Source organism: Macaca thibetana, chromosome 2, assembly GCF_024542745.1.
Source record: "Macaca thibetana thibetana isolate TM-01 chromosome 2, ASM2454274v1, whole genome shotgun sequence".
NCBI classification, from domain to species: Eukaryota; Metazoa; Chordata; class Mammalia; order Primates; family Cercopithecidae; genus Macaca; species Macaca thibetana.
Genome location: NC_065579.1, coordinates 74,514,764 through 74,533,470, shown reverse-complemented (window position 1 = coordinate 74,533,470; position 18,707 = coordinate 74,514,764). Strand labels below are relative to the sequence as shown.

Here is an 18,707-nt window from a genome sequence, read left to right as displayed (position 1 = left end):
TCAAAATTAATTCTCTTTACTTTGCCAATTGAAAAACTGTTTCTTATTCAGTAATTGGGGTTTTAAGGATTTTTGCTCAGTTAACTGACTAGTCTGCATAAGTTTTTTCAAGTAATTGTACATAACCATATTACTAAAGAAATATGTCCCCTCCTAACCAAAAAAAAAAGGCAGACTAACCTAAATCTAATCATGAAAACTCATCAGGAATCTTAAAAAATGTCAGTGCAGGAGAGACAAAAGAGGTAGAAGGGTTGTTCTAGATTAAAAGGGACTAAGAAAAACTGACAACGAAATGCAACAAATGATTTAGATTGTGGAAGGAAGAAAAAAACAGCAATAAGGGAACTTTGGAGACAGTTGGGAAATTTTAAATATGGGCTGCATCTTAAATAATATTACTGTATCAACGACACACTCTTGGTTACAATAATGGTATCTAATTATGTAGGAGGATGTCTTTGCTCTTTGTACATGCTAAAGTATTTAGGGGTGAAATGACACAAATGTCTACAGCTTATTTGTAAATGGTTCAGCCAAAACAACACACACACAAACACACACAGAGTGACAGTTAAACAAACGTGGTGAATGTTAACCATTGGTGAATAAAGGCGAAGGTTATGGAATGATCACTGCACTACTGTTTCAACTTCTCTCTAGATATGATACTTAAAAAAAAAACTTAAAAATATAAAGGATACAGTGTCCTTGCTCCCTTATACATGGTTCCTAAATAAACTCACCCACCCCTGTACACCAATAATATAAGTTAATCAATCTGTGCCCTGTAGAGTCTCACCTTTAAGTTCTGATCTGGTGCAAGTTACTCTGTTGAACATTCCTTTATGTCATTAGATGGCATGGTTAGCAGCACTGGCTTTGGAGTCAGCCAGACTTGGATCTGGGTTCTAGCAATGCCAGTAATCTGCTGTGAGGCCTGGGTTACATTATTTAACTGAGCTTTGGGTTTTCTCTATTATGAGAAAACAAGAACATATTGGGATACAATATACCCTTTTTATAGGCAAAGAAACTTGGGCTCAGTGACATAATATGGGATATTCAGGGATTATACTAGTAGAGTTTGGGAGTAATTAAATAAGATGATATTAGAGAGGCTTAGACAACAAACATTTTAACGTTAATAGTTATATAATTATTGTGTTAAATATATATTAGTTAAATAGTATTTATATTATAAATTGATTATAAAATATAAATTATAAATATATAAATACTTTAAATACGTATTATATAAACACTATATGTTTTATGTTTATATATAAAGTTTAAATAAATGCTATAAAAAACTATTTATATAGTGTTTATATAATGTGCATTTAAAGAATAATTAGCACATCATGATTTCATGAGTATTATAGCCCAGGATAAAGCTAAAGTAGTTACAACTTTAAGGTCAATATAAAGACAAATATTAAGTTAACAGCTACAGAGGTGGCATGTAGATTTGGCAAAATTCATGAAGGTAGTAATCAAATAACTAAAGTTTGAAAGATACTGCAAAAAGGAAGGTAATGTGCTTAACACAGTGTCTGGCACATAGCAGATGTTCAAGCTTCATTCAAAACTATCAATTTTTTCAGGGGCTTTTGAAACTATGTTGTAGATCTTTTCTTGATAACTAAGGAACTGCCTAACAATGGAACCCAGAAAGAGTGAGAACTGAGGTAAAGTGCAATGTTTTTCAGCTTTGCGAATCTATCCAGACTTTGAAAGAAGTAGGATAAGCAAGGAACTGGGGTTAAGAGACCTGAGTTGTCACTCTGAATATGCCCAAAATGTTCATAGAAATCAGACAAATAACATAAACAACTTGGCCTGTGAAACCTCAGTTTCTACAACTGAAGAATGGAGGAATCAGACAAGAATCCATTGCTCTCTAAGGTCTCTTTCAACTTAAAAATTCTGTGACTCGATAAGCCCCTGGCATTTTCCAAAGGTGCATGCAAAATCACCTTTGGTTTAGCTTTTGGAGACATGTAGTTTAAAGAAAAGGGTATAAGCTTCTCCTTCCTATCTAGTCAATCAGTACTTGCTGGGAAAACCTGCTCTGTAGGTTAGCAGTGGGGTTTAAGATCATCAGCTCTGGGTTCCCACCCTAGAGTGTCTGTCACTAGCTGTGTGGTGTTAGGTATGCTCCTTAATCCTCTCTGATCCCTGGTTTCCTCATCTCTAAAACAGGAATGATTTCATGTACTTTGTGGTATTGCAAAGAGTACTCGTAAAGTATGAAAAGTTGACACATGGTTGTTCGACAAAAGAAATGAATGTGATGATAAAGACATGATTAAAGATGCATTTGTCCTGTAGCCCTTTTACTGTTTATAGGAAGACCACATTATTTATCTTAGTCTTTACAGTAATCACATTAACTATTTTTATACCCATTTCTAGGCAAAGAAACTTAGACTCAGTGATGTTAGGAGCCTAGCTGGGACTCTTTTGGAGCTTTTCTGACTCCCACATCTATTTGTTTTTTCTAATAGACCCTATATGACTTATGAGCCACAATATAAACACTACATTCTGTTTTATGTTGAAGTTCAGCCATTTGCTTATTCTGCCCTTCCACATTTATCCAGCAGCATATTTTAAAATGGATATGGAATCTAGTTTCTCTAACTTAAAGTTATGAGGCTCCTAATGAAGGCAGCATTTTTTAAAGTGCAAGCTGAACACTTTGTAGCCTATGAAGAAGTTAAGAGAAAAGGCTTGAAGATCTTCTGTACTTCCTGGGTATGCGGCCTTTGGACAAGTCATTTACTCTTTCCATGTGAGCTCCCCCATACACGAAACGATAATAATAATTCCTACCTACAGGGTTGCTGAGAAAACAGGCAAACCATTTAGAACCTCAGAACTTGGATAGGTTAAGATCCTCTCTAATTTCTTGCTATTTTCAGTGGTACTTATGTACTTTTTCTTATGTCAACTTCTTGGACATTATAGTGGATGGATGAAGGTTGACAGGGCTTATTAAGACTTGGTCGTTTTTGGAAATTTCCCCTCTTAGAAACAAAACCTCCTCTGACCAAGTCTAGAGCCAAGCCACATACAAGGCTGACTATAAACATTACTTCTTTTCATTTCACAACATTGGAGAAAGAAGAGGGGCAGGGAGCCATTTTAACATGGAGTTCAGAGAGGGGAATTAAACCTGAAAATAAAAGATAAAAAGAAAGCAAAAGGAAATGCCATCAAACAGTTTCAGAGATTTTGATATTTGGGATAATCACTTTTGTTGGAAATTCTCAGAAATTCAAGTGACCTGCTTAAAATGGATGAGATTGCTCCTTATCTGACCAACCTGGTGAAATTTTCTTGGGGAGTTAAAGTAAGGAACTGCAGGCCCTGGGGTGGCAGGACCACAGCCAACCCTCAAAAAGAAACCAGGAAGGCCAGAGGACAAGGACTTTAATAACATGCTAAGATTTCTAAACGTTTAAAAACTCTCCTATCTCTTTCATAGTTGCTATTTTTGTTATTCTAATAAAATGAGAAATTGATCTTAGAGGCAGCTCCAGAATTTCTATAGCAAGGACTTAGAACAATTTGATTGGAAAGGAATAGGATGGGAGATCCAGCATCTTTAAAAATTAGCTTTCATTTTTGTCAAAGTAATGTGGGACTTTGTGACTTAGGCTGCGTATGTAAAGTGACAGGGGAGAACAAATGGAGACGATAGGGGAGTAAATCTGCTGCAGCTATTGCTATCACCCCAACTTCAATTTGTGTTGCCTCTGCTCACCATTAGCATAGCTGCTGATTGGACTCTTAAAATAAGGAGAAGTAAATTACATGTTTGTGTGGTAGAGGGACAGGGAGAGAACCCCCAGAGAGCAGAAACCCAGGGATGAAGTAGCAAGTGGCGGTCACTAAGAAACTAAGTGCCACAGAAGAAAAGAAAATGCAGGGATGACATTGGGGAAGTATACTGCGGTCTTGGGCTTGGTGGTGGGAAGGCCTGAGGTTCCTCTTCAGCTCAGCTACAGATAAGCAACTGAGTAGGCTTTGCCTTTTTGGACTTTTGTCCAGATACCTCACCAAAAGTTTCTACTGGTAGGTAGGGGGAAAGGGATTTGTGTGGTAGGTGGTGGGAAAATGTGGTTGAGATTTCTGGGTGTTTGAAGCCAAACAGCAAAACACTCACAAGTGATAAATTCTGTGGATATGTATGCTCTTAGCTTTTTTAATTTATAAAGATTATGGTCCTAGATTTTTCAGATGTGCTTGACTTTTGAATGTCTGTATCTGACTAATGAGGGATGCGAAATAACCAAGAAGTTAAAAGCATAAGATCCGGAATCAAGTCATTGTTCTTTTATTTACTAGCTGAGAGATGTTAAACTAATCTAGTTATCTATAAAATGGGGACATTAATGGTGCTGCCATGAAGAATGTGGTAGGCAGGATAATCGTCCTCCAAAGATGTCCACAGCTTCATCGCCAGAACCTGGGAATATCTTGCTTTATGTGGCAAAATACTTTACAGATGAAATTAAGGTAATATTGTCAGTGCCAGAGAGATGTAACATGAGAAGGACTTGACGTTCTCATTACTGGCTATAAAGATGAAAGAAGAATACCAGTAGCCAAGGACATTTGGTGGCATCTAGAGCTGGGAATGGCCCTTAGTTTATAACCAGGGCAAAACAACAGACTTTAGACCTATAACCGTAAGGAACTGAATTCCACCATCAACCCAAATTTTCTCCAACAGCCTCCAGAAAGGAACACAGCCTACCAACAACCTGATTTTTTTTTTTTTTTTTGAGACGGAGTCTCGCTCTGCCGCCCAGGCTGGAGTGCAGTGGCCGGATCTCAGCTCACTGCAAGCTCCGCCTCCCGGGTTCATGCCATTCTCCTGCCTCAGCCTCCCGAGTAGCTGGGACTACAGGCGCCCGCCACCTCGCCCGGCTAGTTTTTTGTATTTTTTAGTAGAGACGGGGTTTCACCGTGTCAGCCAGGGTGGTCTCGATCTCCTGACCTCGTGATCCGCCCGTCTCGGCCTCCCAAAGTGCTGGGATTACAGGCTTGAGCCACCGCGCCCGGCCAACAACCTGATTTTAGTCCAGTGATACTTGTACCAGACTTCCATCTACAGATGTTTTTTGTTGTTGTAGAGATGGGCATCTCGCTATGCTGCCCAGGCTGGTCTTGAACTCCTGGCCTCAAGCAATCCTCCAGCCTCAACCTCCCAAATGCTGGGATTATCGGCATGAGCTGCCCTGCCTGGCTAAACCTTAAGATAAATAAATTTGTGTTGTTTAAGCTGCTGCACTGGTGGTAATTTGTTATGGCAGCAATAGAAAACTAATAAAAGAAGTAAATGAGATAATCCACATAGTGAATAGGCATGCAGTAAGCATAAGTAGTATTAGGCTTTGAATCTGTTTGCATTGCATCTCACATCAGATAGTCCTGATTTTAGTGATGGAGAGTATGAAGGAGGTGGGTTAAAGCCCTCCCAGGGTACTCCTTATCCCCTCACGTCTGACAATGGTTACTACCTGTAAAAAGGATGAAAATCCCTATCCTTGGAAACAGCTTGAGGGGAAAAAGGATTTAAGGAGAAACCACCAACTAAGTAAATAAAACTCCATCTTAGCTTTGGCTATCTAAGCCACTCACTGAGTTTTAGATGTCGAGTTACATTTTAGAGGATAATTCTAATAATTTTTCATAATCACATAGACCATATATCATATACTGTGTGTATGCATTTTATGTGTAATATATATAATTCATATGTAATAAACATAAAATGTTAAGCTATATCTTATATATAAGATATAAATGATATATAAATATATATAAGATATGTGATAAATATCAGATGTAAATGATATATAAATATGTAAAATAAATATACATATATATTTTGAGACAGGATCTTGCTTTGTCACCCAGGCTGGAATGCAGTGGTGCAACCATAGCTCACTGCGGTGTCGACTTCCTGGGCTCAAGCAATCCTCCCACCTCAGCCTCCCGAGTAGCTGGGACTATAGGCATACACCACCATGCCTTGCTAATCTTTGTATTTTTTTGTAGAGACGAGGTCTTGCTATGCTACCCAGGCTGGTCTCGAACTCTTGGGCTCAAGCCATCTGCCCACCTCAGTCCCTCAAAGTGCTGGGATTACAGGTGTGAGCCACTACGCCTGGCCAATTTATATCAAATAAACATATTATACAATATTATATATCACATATATATTATTCTTTTGGGCAATATATATGTATCATATAACCATATCTTTGGGGCCAACTTTGAAGTCCTTTCTTTCAGAGAAGGAAGTGTTAGGAGGGAAAGTCTGTATAGATATCCGCAATATTAGTGAAAGGGGTGGAAGCCTTGTAAACCTACAGATTCCTCATCCCTGCCCCAGAGATTCTAATCCAGTAGAAGGTCTGGGGCTGTCTCCAAGAAGCTACATGTGTAACAGGCTCTCCAAGTAGGGTCTGGTTTTAGAACTACTGGACTAAATAATTTCATGGACTCCCAGGGTGGTTCTGTGATAATACTTTGTAAAGCTTCTGATCTCCAGCTTTTCAGGGTAATGAGGGGTCCTGGCTAATTTGCTATTCTTTATACTGGGGCTTTATACCAGGATAGGGGGATTTAGTATCACCCTAAAATTTAGAGAAAAACTGAAGCTCCTATAAGGGAAGTGGCTTGGGTCATATACCCACTAAGAGAGTGAGAACTGGAATCCATGTTGATGTGACTCATTCATTTACACAACAAAGTTCCTGCTATATCCCAAGCTTTTAAAAAAATTTAAATTATGTAAATGTACATGAAATATTTTCCTTACGAAATGTCTAATCATATGAATACAAGAAAAAATTTCCTTCACTCTCCTTCTCCAACCTCACATTCCTCCTCAAGGACCATCAACTCATTTATTCTTCAAGAAAACATTCTATGAATTATATACACCATACACAAATCAAATAACTGTTTTATTTTTTAAATCAAACAATTAAACTCATGTTTAAACCTTTAAAAATAAGTTAGATTACATAACTTCCTTTGCCACTTATAAGTCAGTACACATGATCATATTATTCCTTTGAACTGCTGCATAGCATATGGTATGTATCTGATGTATGTGTTATGATGTATCTGAATCTATTTGACTATTCCCCATTGAACAATATTTAGGTTCTTTCTACAATTTCGCTATCACATGAGTTCATGGGGATGAATGTTCTGCCCCTTTTCTACACAGTTTCATTGTAGCTACATGGAGTTGGGGAGAAAATAATGGCCCTTATCCTACAACTCTAGGCTGAACTAGATACAAATCCTGAAAAGTAGCCTTCCCTGGATGTTGATGCAGAACATGATAAAGGCTAATGGCTCTTATATGAGTATTGAGGTGTTTTTGTCACCATGTCAATGTCCAAAAGAGCTCCCCATCTCTTTATTACTGCTGTCTTATTTTACTGCTCCCAATGATATAATGGCTCTACCTTGGTGGCTCCTTTCCGTCAGCAGCTATTCTAGTTCTCAGTCCTGATTCTGAATATATATATATGTATCTCAACATATATATATCAACAAATATATATATATAAAACAACAAAGTTTGGATTTTCTGCATGATGACTATTTGGGTGGATTTTTTTAATCAAGTAACTTCAATGATTTTTCTCATATATTTTATACATCCCTATTCTGGTATCCAGTGAATAGACAGGAGAGGTATGTTATTCTCATACACATATATGGAAAAGAATGTTTGTTTTCTCCCCTGGAAGAAGCTGTCCCAAACTTCTTTGAGTTTTAGCAGCATAGGGGAAATGATGAATGGCTCTCACATTCTTGTATGAACAGCACCTGCCAGCCTGGAGCACAGGGCATACTGCAAATCCATACTGAGGGGAAAGAACCAGCCTATGGAGCCTGTAAGAAGTTCAAGCTGCAGCCTTGCAGAAAGATGGGAAACTAAAATTGCTTGGTGTTTCCCTGCCCTGTGTCTCTCCCCCTGCAGGTCACTGGGACCCTGGTTTTCACTGTCATCACCGCTGTGCTGGGTTCCTTCCAGTTTGGATATGACATTGGTGTGATCAATGCACCTCAACAGGCAAGTGAAATATGTACAAGTTCTCTTTTTGGCAAGTTCTGTCAGTGATAGATATCATATGTTCCTCATACACAGAGATAAAAGGTGTCCACGTGGGAGACACAAGGTCATCCTGGCCTGTCAGGTACGATGTGCACTGTTCCAAAGCTGATAACTTGGCCTTGACTCCTCAATTAACAATCACGGGGGGAAAAAAAAGGAGGCAATAAATAATTCTTAATCTCTGACTATGCTGTTTGCTGAGCTCACAGAAAACTCCAGGCAGAATATCATGTGCTGAAGGAAACTTCAAAAAAAAAAAAAAAAAAAAAAGAGAGCTCATTGCAACATTCATTCAGAGCTCTCAGGCATACATGAATGAAAAGTGCCAGGGAATAAGGATGTTTCACTCAGGGCACATTTTTTGAGCACCTGCTTATTTGCATCAGGTACTTTAACATATGATCTCCCCAACTGGATCCTCCCAACAACCTTATTATGCCCATTTCCAGTCTATATTAAAACCTTAAGAAGCCCTAAACTAAAAGAGATTATGGTCCTTCCCCCACCATTCCTGTCTTCAGTAAGTGATCCAAAGTAAAGTAATATAAAACTTTAAAATAATATTCAAGAAGTTCAACAAAGTTTGGATTTTCTCCATGATCACTCTTTGGGTGAATTTTTAATCAAGTTATTTCAACCATTTTTCTCATATATTTTGTGCATCCTTATTCTGGTATTTAATGAATACACGGGAGAGGTATGTTATTCTCAGTTCCCACAGCCCATAAGTTGGGGAACCAGGACTTCATTCCCCTCTGCTCTAACTAGACTGTGAGGTCATTGAGGGCAGGACTGATGAATTGTTCCTCTTCCTATCACTGGTGCCTAGCACAGTAGTTGGCATAAAGAAGGTACTCAATAAAGAGGAGTGAATTAATGAAAGAGAGAAGAGGAACTTGGGGAAGAGGTGGCATAAAGTGAAGGTACAAACATTGTTTGGATGCCTTCTATAAGTCCATTATATTTCCTCTGCTTCTTTTAGAACATCGGGCCCCAAGGAAAATGAAAGATACTGCAGGGTGTGGATATGTGAAATACACGCTGACCATATTCCATCACCTGAAAAGGGCTGCTTCCTACTGAAAGATGTGCTCCGATTAGGTGCCACAATCATCAGGAGTGTGGCAGGCTAAGAGATCCAGGGCATAGTGCTGGGGATCAAGAGACGAGGGTCATATCTCTTTTGTGTGGGTGATGACAACACATGCCAATTTAGCAGGTTTCCAGGAATTTAACATCATTTAACAATTTAACACTCAACATCACCATGACTTGATTAATAGAGCCCCTTCTCTTTTTGTGGAAGGCTTTATCACATCATTAATTAAACCATCCCTGGCCGGGCTCAATGGCTTACACCTGAAATCTCAGCACTTTGGGAGGCTGAGGCGGGCGGATCACCAGAGGTCAGGAGTTCAAGACCAGCCTGACCAACATGGAGAAACCTCGGCTCTACTAAAAATACAAAATTAGCCCAGCATGGTGGCACACGCCTGTAATCCCAGCTACTCGGGAGGCTGAGGCAGGAGAATCACTTGAACCTGGGAGGCAGAGGTTGCAATGAGCCGAGATTGCACCATTGCACTCCAGCCTGGGGAACAAGAGCGAAACTCCATCTCAAAATAATAATAATAAATAAAAATTTAAAAAATTTTTAAAAATTAAACCATTCCCTCCAGTCTTAAAGGGAAGCTTAGGCTAAGGTTTCACATCCTTCAATCGAAGTCCCAGAGCCAGAGCTGAAAACAGCGATCCCCATGCTGGCATCCAAGTTAGTGCTCTCTCTATATACAGGCCCTTCCTTTTGTGTTTAAATTGCTGCTGAAACACCATTAAATAAGAGATTTTTAAGCCCTTTTTTATCAGCTGAATGACATTTAGGATTATTTGAAAGGATTTTAAAATCACACTTTCGTATGGTTATGAAAATTACACATGCCTACTGAAGACAGTATTAGAAAAAAAATACTCATAATTATTCTACCAGAATGAGCAAACTGCTGAGAACATTTTGGATATTTCCTTCCAGCTTTTTTTTTCTATGCATATTATTCATATAAGGCAGCCTTCTAGTGAGGCAAATGTTTTTGTTTTAGTTTTTTGAAACAAAGTCTTGCTCTATTGTCCAGGCTGGAGATTTTCACTTCAACCTTTGCCTCCTAAGTTCAAGTGATTCTCCTGCCTCAGCCTCCTGAGCAGCTGAGATTACAGGCTCCAGCCACAATGCTTAGCTAATTTATTGTATTTTTAGTAGAGACAGGGTTTCACTACATTGGCCAGGCTGGTCTTGAACTCCTGACCCCAAGTGATCCGCACACCTCAGCCCCCCAAAGTGCTAGATTACAGGCGTGAGCTACGGTACCCGGCCTGAGGCAAATGTCTTGATCAGAATTCTTTTATAAGAGGATGCTCAATTATTCACCTCACTCAGCTGGCATTACCAAATAGGCCTTTGCCCATAACTAGTCACCCAGAGCAGCTGCATTCCAGGTCCTTTACAGAGAGTACCCTCCCAGCTCACTGATGCTAAATAGTGACCAAATCATCATTGAGAGGAAGATGAGGCCATCTTCCTCCCATGTCCTATAATTCATCTGAATTATATGAAGCACATTACAAAATATGGCTCCATGAAATTTAGTTTTCAATGTTGTTCATTCTGTTACAAACTTAACTCTATGAGGACCCACAGGAGTAACTTCCTTCAGGTCTCAATGCCTTCTCAAGGGCCACTAAGTTATTGTTATCTTAGGAATTCATCAATAATACACCTGGTTGTTTTCCTCTCTTTGCCCTGGTGGCTAGGAAGTTTACTGGTAAATTTGTAGCTCACTTCCAACAAAGATATACCACCTAGTGTTTGAATTCTGTATGCTAACTTTATTTTTGACCCTCATCTTAACTTTTCCAGTCTTTTTTCTTATATCCACTTTTATGATTCTGTTAAGATATGTATATGTCAATTTAAATCCTGCTGTGCAGAAGTAATACTAGCATGAAAATGTATCTTTTTAGCTTGCAGAATATATATATTTTTTGAGACCCAGGTCTTACTTTGTCACCCAGGCTGGAGTGCAGTGGCTCCATCTTGACTCACTGCAGCCTCAACCTCCCAGGCTCAAGCAATCTTCCCGCTTCAGCCCCCCAAGTAGCTGGGACTACAGGCGTGTGCCACCATGCCTGGGTAATTTTTAGTATCTTTCGTAGAGACGGGGTTTCACCATGTTGCCCAGCCTGGTCTCAAACTCCTGAGCTCAAGCAATCCACCCACCTCGGTCTCCCAAAGTGCTGAGATTATAGGTGTGAGCCACCATGCCCAGCCTAGCCTGCAGAATAGTTTCCATTTCAATAGTTGCCAATATAAAAAACTTGAAAAATTTTACATAAAAACTCAGATTTCTGACTTTCTGTTAAAAAATTAAAGGTCATCCAGCACCAGTTTCACATTTGCAGCTTCCTTCTGCTCTCCAGTTCTACAATCCTGACCATTCCGTATTAGTCCCAAATAGTGGAAAATGTATTTTAGTCTCCCAGTCATCAAAGTATTACATGTTCCCTTCATTTATTTGTTCCTGCCTGGTTCTTGTTGGCAATGGAATTTATAACCTCTATTTTATAGGATATGGCCAACTGTAAACAAATCTACCCACGTTTATATGTATATAAAACACATAATTGAGATGGTACTATTTAAACACATAACAAACACTTTAAAGACAAAACAAACAAAAATACATAGAATGTTTGAAATAGTAAAGCTGTTTTTCTTTATCTCCTAGGTAATAATATCTCACTATAGACATGTTTTGGGTGTTCCAGTGGATGACCGAAAAGCTATCAACAACTATGTTACCAACAGTACAGATGAACTGCCCACAATTGCATACTCAATGAACCCAAAACCAACCCCTTGGGCTGAGGAAGAGACTGTGGCAGCTGCTCAACTAATCACTATGCTCTGGTCCCTGTCTGTATCCAGCTTTGCAGTTGGTGGAATGATTGCATCATTCTTTGGTGGGTGGCTTGGGGACACACTTGGAAGGTAGGCAAATTTCATAAATAAGCATAAACAGAAACTTGCGTATTTTCATTTTCTTAACATTTGTTTAGAAAAATACTATCTTTTTTCTTGCGGAACAGCGTTAGAGTTGTTTTTTCAACTCATGACCCTATGAGGCATATCAGTGTTAGATCAAATCAATGAAAGTTTGATTAATTGTTCGGACATTTATACCAAACGTGATTGTTGTGTGTATTTCTAGATAGTTACTTTGATCCTCTAGCTTTGTAATTTATAAAATATACTAGGAGACCACTACACAAACGGTTAACTCAGGAACTCAGCAGAAGAGACTAGAGTTTTTAACCTGGGAGTCCACTGTTTGTTTCACCAAATCACTGTTTCTCAAACATCCAGTTTTCCCTTTTTAAATTAGAATTTGGCATTTGGATCAGTCAAGTACAAAGGTTCAGTCAATATCCCCAACTCCCAGTTGCCCAATGTACTTGGTATGTGGTTTCTGGCTGCTGGTCCTGCTTGCTATCTCAAAGCCCCAACCAGAGATGAGGCAAGAGACACCTCCATTTATCACTTGGGTGTCTGTTAGGTTTTTTGGATTAAAAATATCAGTGGAACTCCTTTACCCTCAAACTTTACTTATTCATGCAATGTACTACAGCTGTTGGAATTTCCTACCCTATATAGAGAGGAAATAAAACCAGAGTATCAAATGATTATTTTTTAGATTTATTTTTTCTCCTATTTGAGCCCACCTTTTGCACATTACCTTTTTTCTCATAAAAATAATATATGAAAAATTTAGAAAAATGAAAATGCCTTTAAAGATGTAAATAACAATTTAGGCAACTAGTTTAATAATTCTGAATTACAATTCACTTAGATTTTTAAATTCTTATTATAAATTATAATTTTTAGCTCTCTATTAAAATTCTGATAACTCTTCCTCTTATACTGGAGCTTTTATATAATATGACTATAAGTTTTCTTAACTACAATATCATGGTAACCCAAGTTGTATTATTATTTTTATTTGAAATGGCGTTTTCTCCACCATAAAAGACAGTGGTCAGTTTCTTACCTTTTAATCAACTTGCTGATGTTCAGTTGAACTTTAAATAAGAATCTGTAAAACACAGATTAATAAACTGAATTTCATCATTTAAAAAAATTTAAAAATAATTTCAGTGTGTATCAAGTTGCTTTAAGTAGTAAGTGGAGAATTCTCTATATTAATTATTTATTTCTAAAGTAAATTATCCCCTAGCAAGTAGACTCAGACAAAAGGAAAAAGGAAAAATAATTTAAAAAAAATTTTTACAGTAAATCAAATTAAGCAAAATTAAATTACGTTTTAAAATATGAACAAATCATTTAGCAACTACTGATATTTTATACTACTTCTCATTCCTGAAGAAAAAATGTAAACCCTGGTTGCCCCTCATTTAGAGGTAAGATTCTGATAAGTTCAGTGACTTAACCTAAAACATTTAATTAGTGTTAACATTTAATTAACACTTAATGGAGCCAATACACAAACCTTCTGAAGTCTTAGGATTTGGCATCAACAATGGTTATACCTCAAAACAATATCAAATGACCATGTATCAAATGACCTATGATAAACAAAAAGTGAGGTTTCTTCTAGCTTTTAGTAGAAAAATGATCCTCCTTGAAAAGCAGCCGAAAAGTTCACAACTTCAACATCAAAATTAAGAAAAAAGTTATCAGTATCCCCTATAAAATTATCTTTCTAGATTCATTGAGAAGTGACATGATTTTCATTATTACCAGTGTCATTTATCCATCAGTTAAAAGTAAATAAATAAAAATGTAATACTTCTATTATTGCCTTATAAAAAAAGTGTTTCCTTGCAATTGTGTAATAGTCAATAGACGTCTGTGGCCACCATTTTCTAGTTTTGGGTTTGCAAGGCCAATTTTTTCAACCTGTGCATTTACAGTTTAATTACCAGGGTATGGTAGAGAAGACTATGGTCTGTGCAATCCACACTACCATGAGTAAAGGAAGCGATGCATAGCTTGCCTTTGAATGCATGCATTCTTTTCCATCAAAAATGGAACTCATTAAAATGAAGCATTACCCTTTGGCTTCACACAGATCAAGTCCAAGATCTGTCACTTAATAGCTGTATGAAAATAAGCAAGTTATTAGGTTCTCTAAAATGTTTTCCTCCCATCTGCAATGTGAAAACAAAAATAATACCTACCTCATGGCATTATTGTGAGGATTTAATGAGAACAAATATAAAAGGTTTAAAACAATGCCTAACATATATTAAGCAAGCAGCAAATGTGGCCTCATTTTGATGATGATGATGATGATGATGACCACAATGACCATGACCACGACAATAATGAAGCCTATACTATCTGAAGTATTTAGAGTCAAATTTTAAGAAATATACTTAGGTAGAATTAAGTTTCTTTTTCCCTGATTCAGCTATTTCATGTATTTTTAAAATTATTTATTTGTGGCCATTTCTCATATCTGAACAGACATTAAAAGAATTTAAATTATATAAAGTGCTCCTGCATCCTTTGGTGATAAGGAAAGGGACTTTTGGGCAATCTGGCATCCAAGATTCTTCCAGGCTATTTCTTTTATGACTTTTTATCTTTTTTCCCCTAATAAAAGAGACTATTAGCTAGGTGGTAACAACTGGTTAAGGTCAATTATTGAATTTGCCTGCCCTCTGTCCCTGTGTAGATAAAAAGCATTTCACAATAGTCTAAACTACTAACCACCCCTTAACTGTTTTTCTACTCTGTAGCTCTGGGGCTAGCCAGCTCTAAATCACTCTGTTTCCCTATACTCATTTCATACTGCTGCTGTAATGAATTATCCCCAATTTAGTGGCTTAAAACAACACAAATATGTTTTCTCATAGTCTTGGAAGTCAAAAGTCCAAACTCAGTTTTAGTTAGCTAAAGTCAAAAGGTCAGTAAGGCTGTTCCTTCTGGAGGCTCTGAGGAAGAATGCATTCCTTGCCCTTTTCCAGCTTGCAGTGACCAACTATATTCTCTGGCTTTTGGCCCCTTCCTCCATCTTTGAAGCACAACATTCTAATCTCTACTTCTGTCATCACATCACCTGCTCCTCTTCTACCTTACTCTTATAAGGACACTTGTGATTACATCATTGGATTCACTCAAATAATTCAAGATAATCTCCCCATCTCAAGTTTCTCAATCACATTTGCAAAATCTCGTTTGCTATGTGAGGTAACATTTACAGGGTCTGGGGATTATGCTGTAGGCTGCTGGGAGACATGATTTAGCCTATCACGTGGATGTTAGACAATCACTGCAGTATATGACTTTATAGCTTTATGCTCCAGAAAAAAAAAATCTGTTGGTGTTAAAGACACTTGCATAGAAAAAGCCCATCTATCAAAGTTTGAAGCAGTGAAATAGAATATAACAAGGACGTTTACATTTCTTTTGGCACAAACATTTTCACACCTGTCTACTCAGACATTTATTGGCCTTACTATTATCTTTTTGACTGCAAAAAAAGGTTTTCTGTGTACGTTGCTTTCCCATTAATTAGAAATAAAAGGAACGGATATCTGCAAATGTTGTCAATTTTCATCTGATTAATTTTGAAAGTGTTTTTGTTGCTACTGTCAGCTCTATTATGTATTTTACACTGGTCACTATTAATTTATAGATTTTGGAAATATGCTGGCATATATTAAAATAAGGATAATTATAATTCTCTAGATAAGGCTTAAAGTAAGTTTTAAATTACTTCCAAATAATTTATACAAAAGGAAATTTAACTTTGAAAGTTCCTTTCCTATCTAGATCAATTAAAAACCTGTGCCACTGAAAGAAAAAAGAAAGTTGTAGGTTACAACTACAGAATTGAATTTAGCTGTCACCAGGCAATTATTCTTTAAAACAATCAACTTAGAGAAAACTTAGTTAACTCTTTGAAAAACTGTCAGAAGTGTTATCTTAAGCTAGTCATCACCGCGATTGAATCATCTCTATCAAAATGTAGAGACTGCGCTTGAGCCTGGGAGGTCAAGGCTGCAAAGAACCATGATGGTGCCTTTGCACTCCAGCCTGAGTAACAGAGCAAGCGAGACCCTGACTCAAAATAAAAGAGAAACATGTAGAGATCAAGTGGATGCAACCTAGGTTCTTTCATCATAAATCTTGCTTATTACTAATACTTTAGTCCATAGATGAGTCAAATTAGCAATCTTGGTTCAAGATTCCCCAACTAGGTTTTACAGCAAAATTAAAATAATTGCTCTTAAGTTAAAAAAAAAAAAAACAAAAAACAAAAAATTCAACATGCTCTGAAAGCAAATAATTCTAGCAAGTTTTGATGTTGAATTTATATTCCTTGCTTTTTAAAATTTCAGAATCAAAGCCATGTTAATAGCAAACATTCTTTCATTAGTTGGAGCTCTCTTGATGGGGTTTTCAAAATTGGGACCATCTCATATACTTATAATTGCTGGAAGAAGCATATCAGGACTATATTGTGGTAAGTCTCTCTCTCTCTCTCTCAAACACACACACACACACACACACACACACACACACCCCTACCTTTGTCTGAAAGTAACTCTAAAGGCAGATGTGGTAGCGTTCAGGGATATTTTTGAGTCTAGGGTGACATCACAGAGGGAAAGGCAATAGCATAAAGTTGAAATCCAGAGTCAGGGGGGTTTGTGACCAGTAAGTAGGAATTATGATGCTATCAAGGTCCTTGTCCATGACAATGACATCATTTCTAGTTGTATGATCACAGACAAATTATTTAACTCTGATTCTCAGTTGCTTCATTTATTAAATGAAGTGGATAATAATATCTACCTTATAGGGTGATTGTGAGAACACATGTAAAATGTTCCGCATAGAATCTGACATACAGTAAGCTACCAGTAAATGCTAGCTGTTGTTATTACTGCTGCGCTATAGCAGACAGTGGGAGACTGCTATACCATGACCCTTAATTCTGCCCTGATGGAATACCTGGCTGCCATGTCTCCATCTCTTCTATCTGACAAGACCTTAACACTCTGAACCCATCTCAGACCACATTCCCCAGCCCTGTATGATTCTAGACATGACCGAGTGAAGCATTACGGTGGTGGTGTCTATAGGGAGAGGGAATCAGACAGAAGCAGCTGATACTTAAAAGTTCAGAATAAAGGAAAGAGGTTCCTCTCATGAACTTTATTCTGAATAGTGGGAATCACTAGTTTTTAGAGACAGCTTTTCAAACATTCAGAAGCAATTAATTAGCAGACGTCTGAACAAAGGCAGAATCATTCAATCTCTCTCTAAAACAAACGGCTAAATCTTTAACTTCTGCCAATGAAGCTCTGATTTTGATGGTGCTAGGTTGAGATTTTAACCCATTTTCACAAATTAGAGTTGCCTTTCAAGGCACTTCTATCCATGGGGATGGGGAAGGAGTCGTGAGGACATAGATTTGTATATAAAAGTATTTTTAACACTTTTATCTACAGAAAAGACTTGAATTCCATGTATCTTCAATGATCAGTTGAAGCAAAAGTCTAAAATACGAAGTTAACAGCCTAATTAAATCTCTTTTTATTATTTTCAATGTTAATACAAATAACTGAAGGTCAGTGTAGCTTTATCAAGGTAAAGAGTCAACCCCAAATGTGGAAAGAGCTTTGGATTCAGAGCAAATAAATTCTGGCACTGTCTCTGCTTGGCCTTAAACACTAAATCTGAGCCTCAGTTTCTTCTCCCATAAAATGCAGATAATAACACTATGAATGAAGTCCCAATTATGATTCTTCTTTCTTTTCTCTCCATTTAAAAAAATACAGTGTGAAAAAAATTATGAAATATTTTTGGTAAAACTGAAAATAAATGCTATAAATACATTGCAAAACAAACTATAACTAGCATAGTCAACCAACTTGAACTCCCCAACCATCTTCTAATATTATGTTTGGCCGTATTCTGAGCATTAAAGTTCCTAAAAATTATAGGAAATATAATTTGACTTCAAGTTCATGTGACTTCAGACCTGTGAGCTTATCTACATTATTCTGTTTTTCAGGTATAGTATTAGGTATTACAGAAAGATAGTACAACTTAGAATAGAGGCAAATAAATGATTTTTTTAATTTAAGATCAACAGGCTACACATTAAAAGTCATCTGTAAAATTCAGCTGAAATATAGATGCCATATCACACATATAAATGTTCATTTGAGATATTAAGAACAACTTGAAGCATTAAAAGATGTATTTTGAAAACAATTGTCAAAGCATCTTTTACACAAAGATCATCCATTTCAATTTGATAGGCAGGTAGTTTCTAAGAAGAAGCCTCTGCAAATCCTGTTTTTAAATATTTAAGAAAATGCCAAACATTTAATTCACCCTTGCCTATTGATAGTCTCTGAACTTTTTATGCAATCAGCAAATGGCTGGACACTCCATTTCCAGCACAACTGATTACATGTGCATTTAAGAAAGCTTCAGAAGGCAGAATGACCTAGTGCT

At 37.2% G+C, this 18,707-nt stretch overlaps 1 protein-coding gene and 1 long non-coding RNA gene across 3 annotated transcripts in view; one reads left to right on the top strand and one right to left on the bottom strand.

Moving 5' to 3' along the window:
- Positions 1-13,304, bottom strand: part of LOC126948365 (uncharacterized) — a 72,248-nt gene extending 58,944 nt beyond the window's left edge. The window contains exon 1 of the long non-coding RNA XR_007723416.1: positions 13,258-13,304. This is a non-coding gene — a long non-coding RNA (uncharacterized LOC126948365). The remainder of the gene's footprint in view (positions 1-13,257) is intronic.
- The window catches only part of SLC2A2 (solute carrier family 2 member 2), a 32,564-nt gene that overhangs the window by 216 nt on the left and 13,641 nt on the right, over positions 1-18,707 (top strand). The window contains exons 2-4 of one of the 2 annotated variants that reach the window (XM_050780065.1): positions 8,024-8,116; positions 11,938-12,200; positions 16,577-16,701. In XM_050780065.1, the coding sequence (XP_050636022.1) occupies positions 8,024-8,116; positions 11,938-12,200; positions 16,577-16,701 (481 nt within the window). Of the gene's footprint in view, positions 1-8,023; positions 8,117-11,937; positions 12,201-16,576; positions 16,702-18,707 lie in introns of those variants that run through there. The other variant, XM_050780066.1, reaches the window with a different exon arrangement.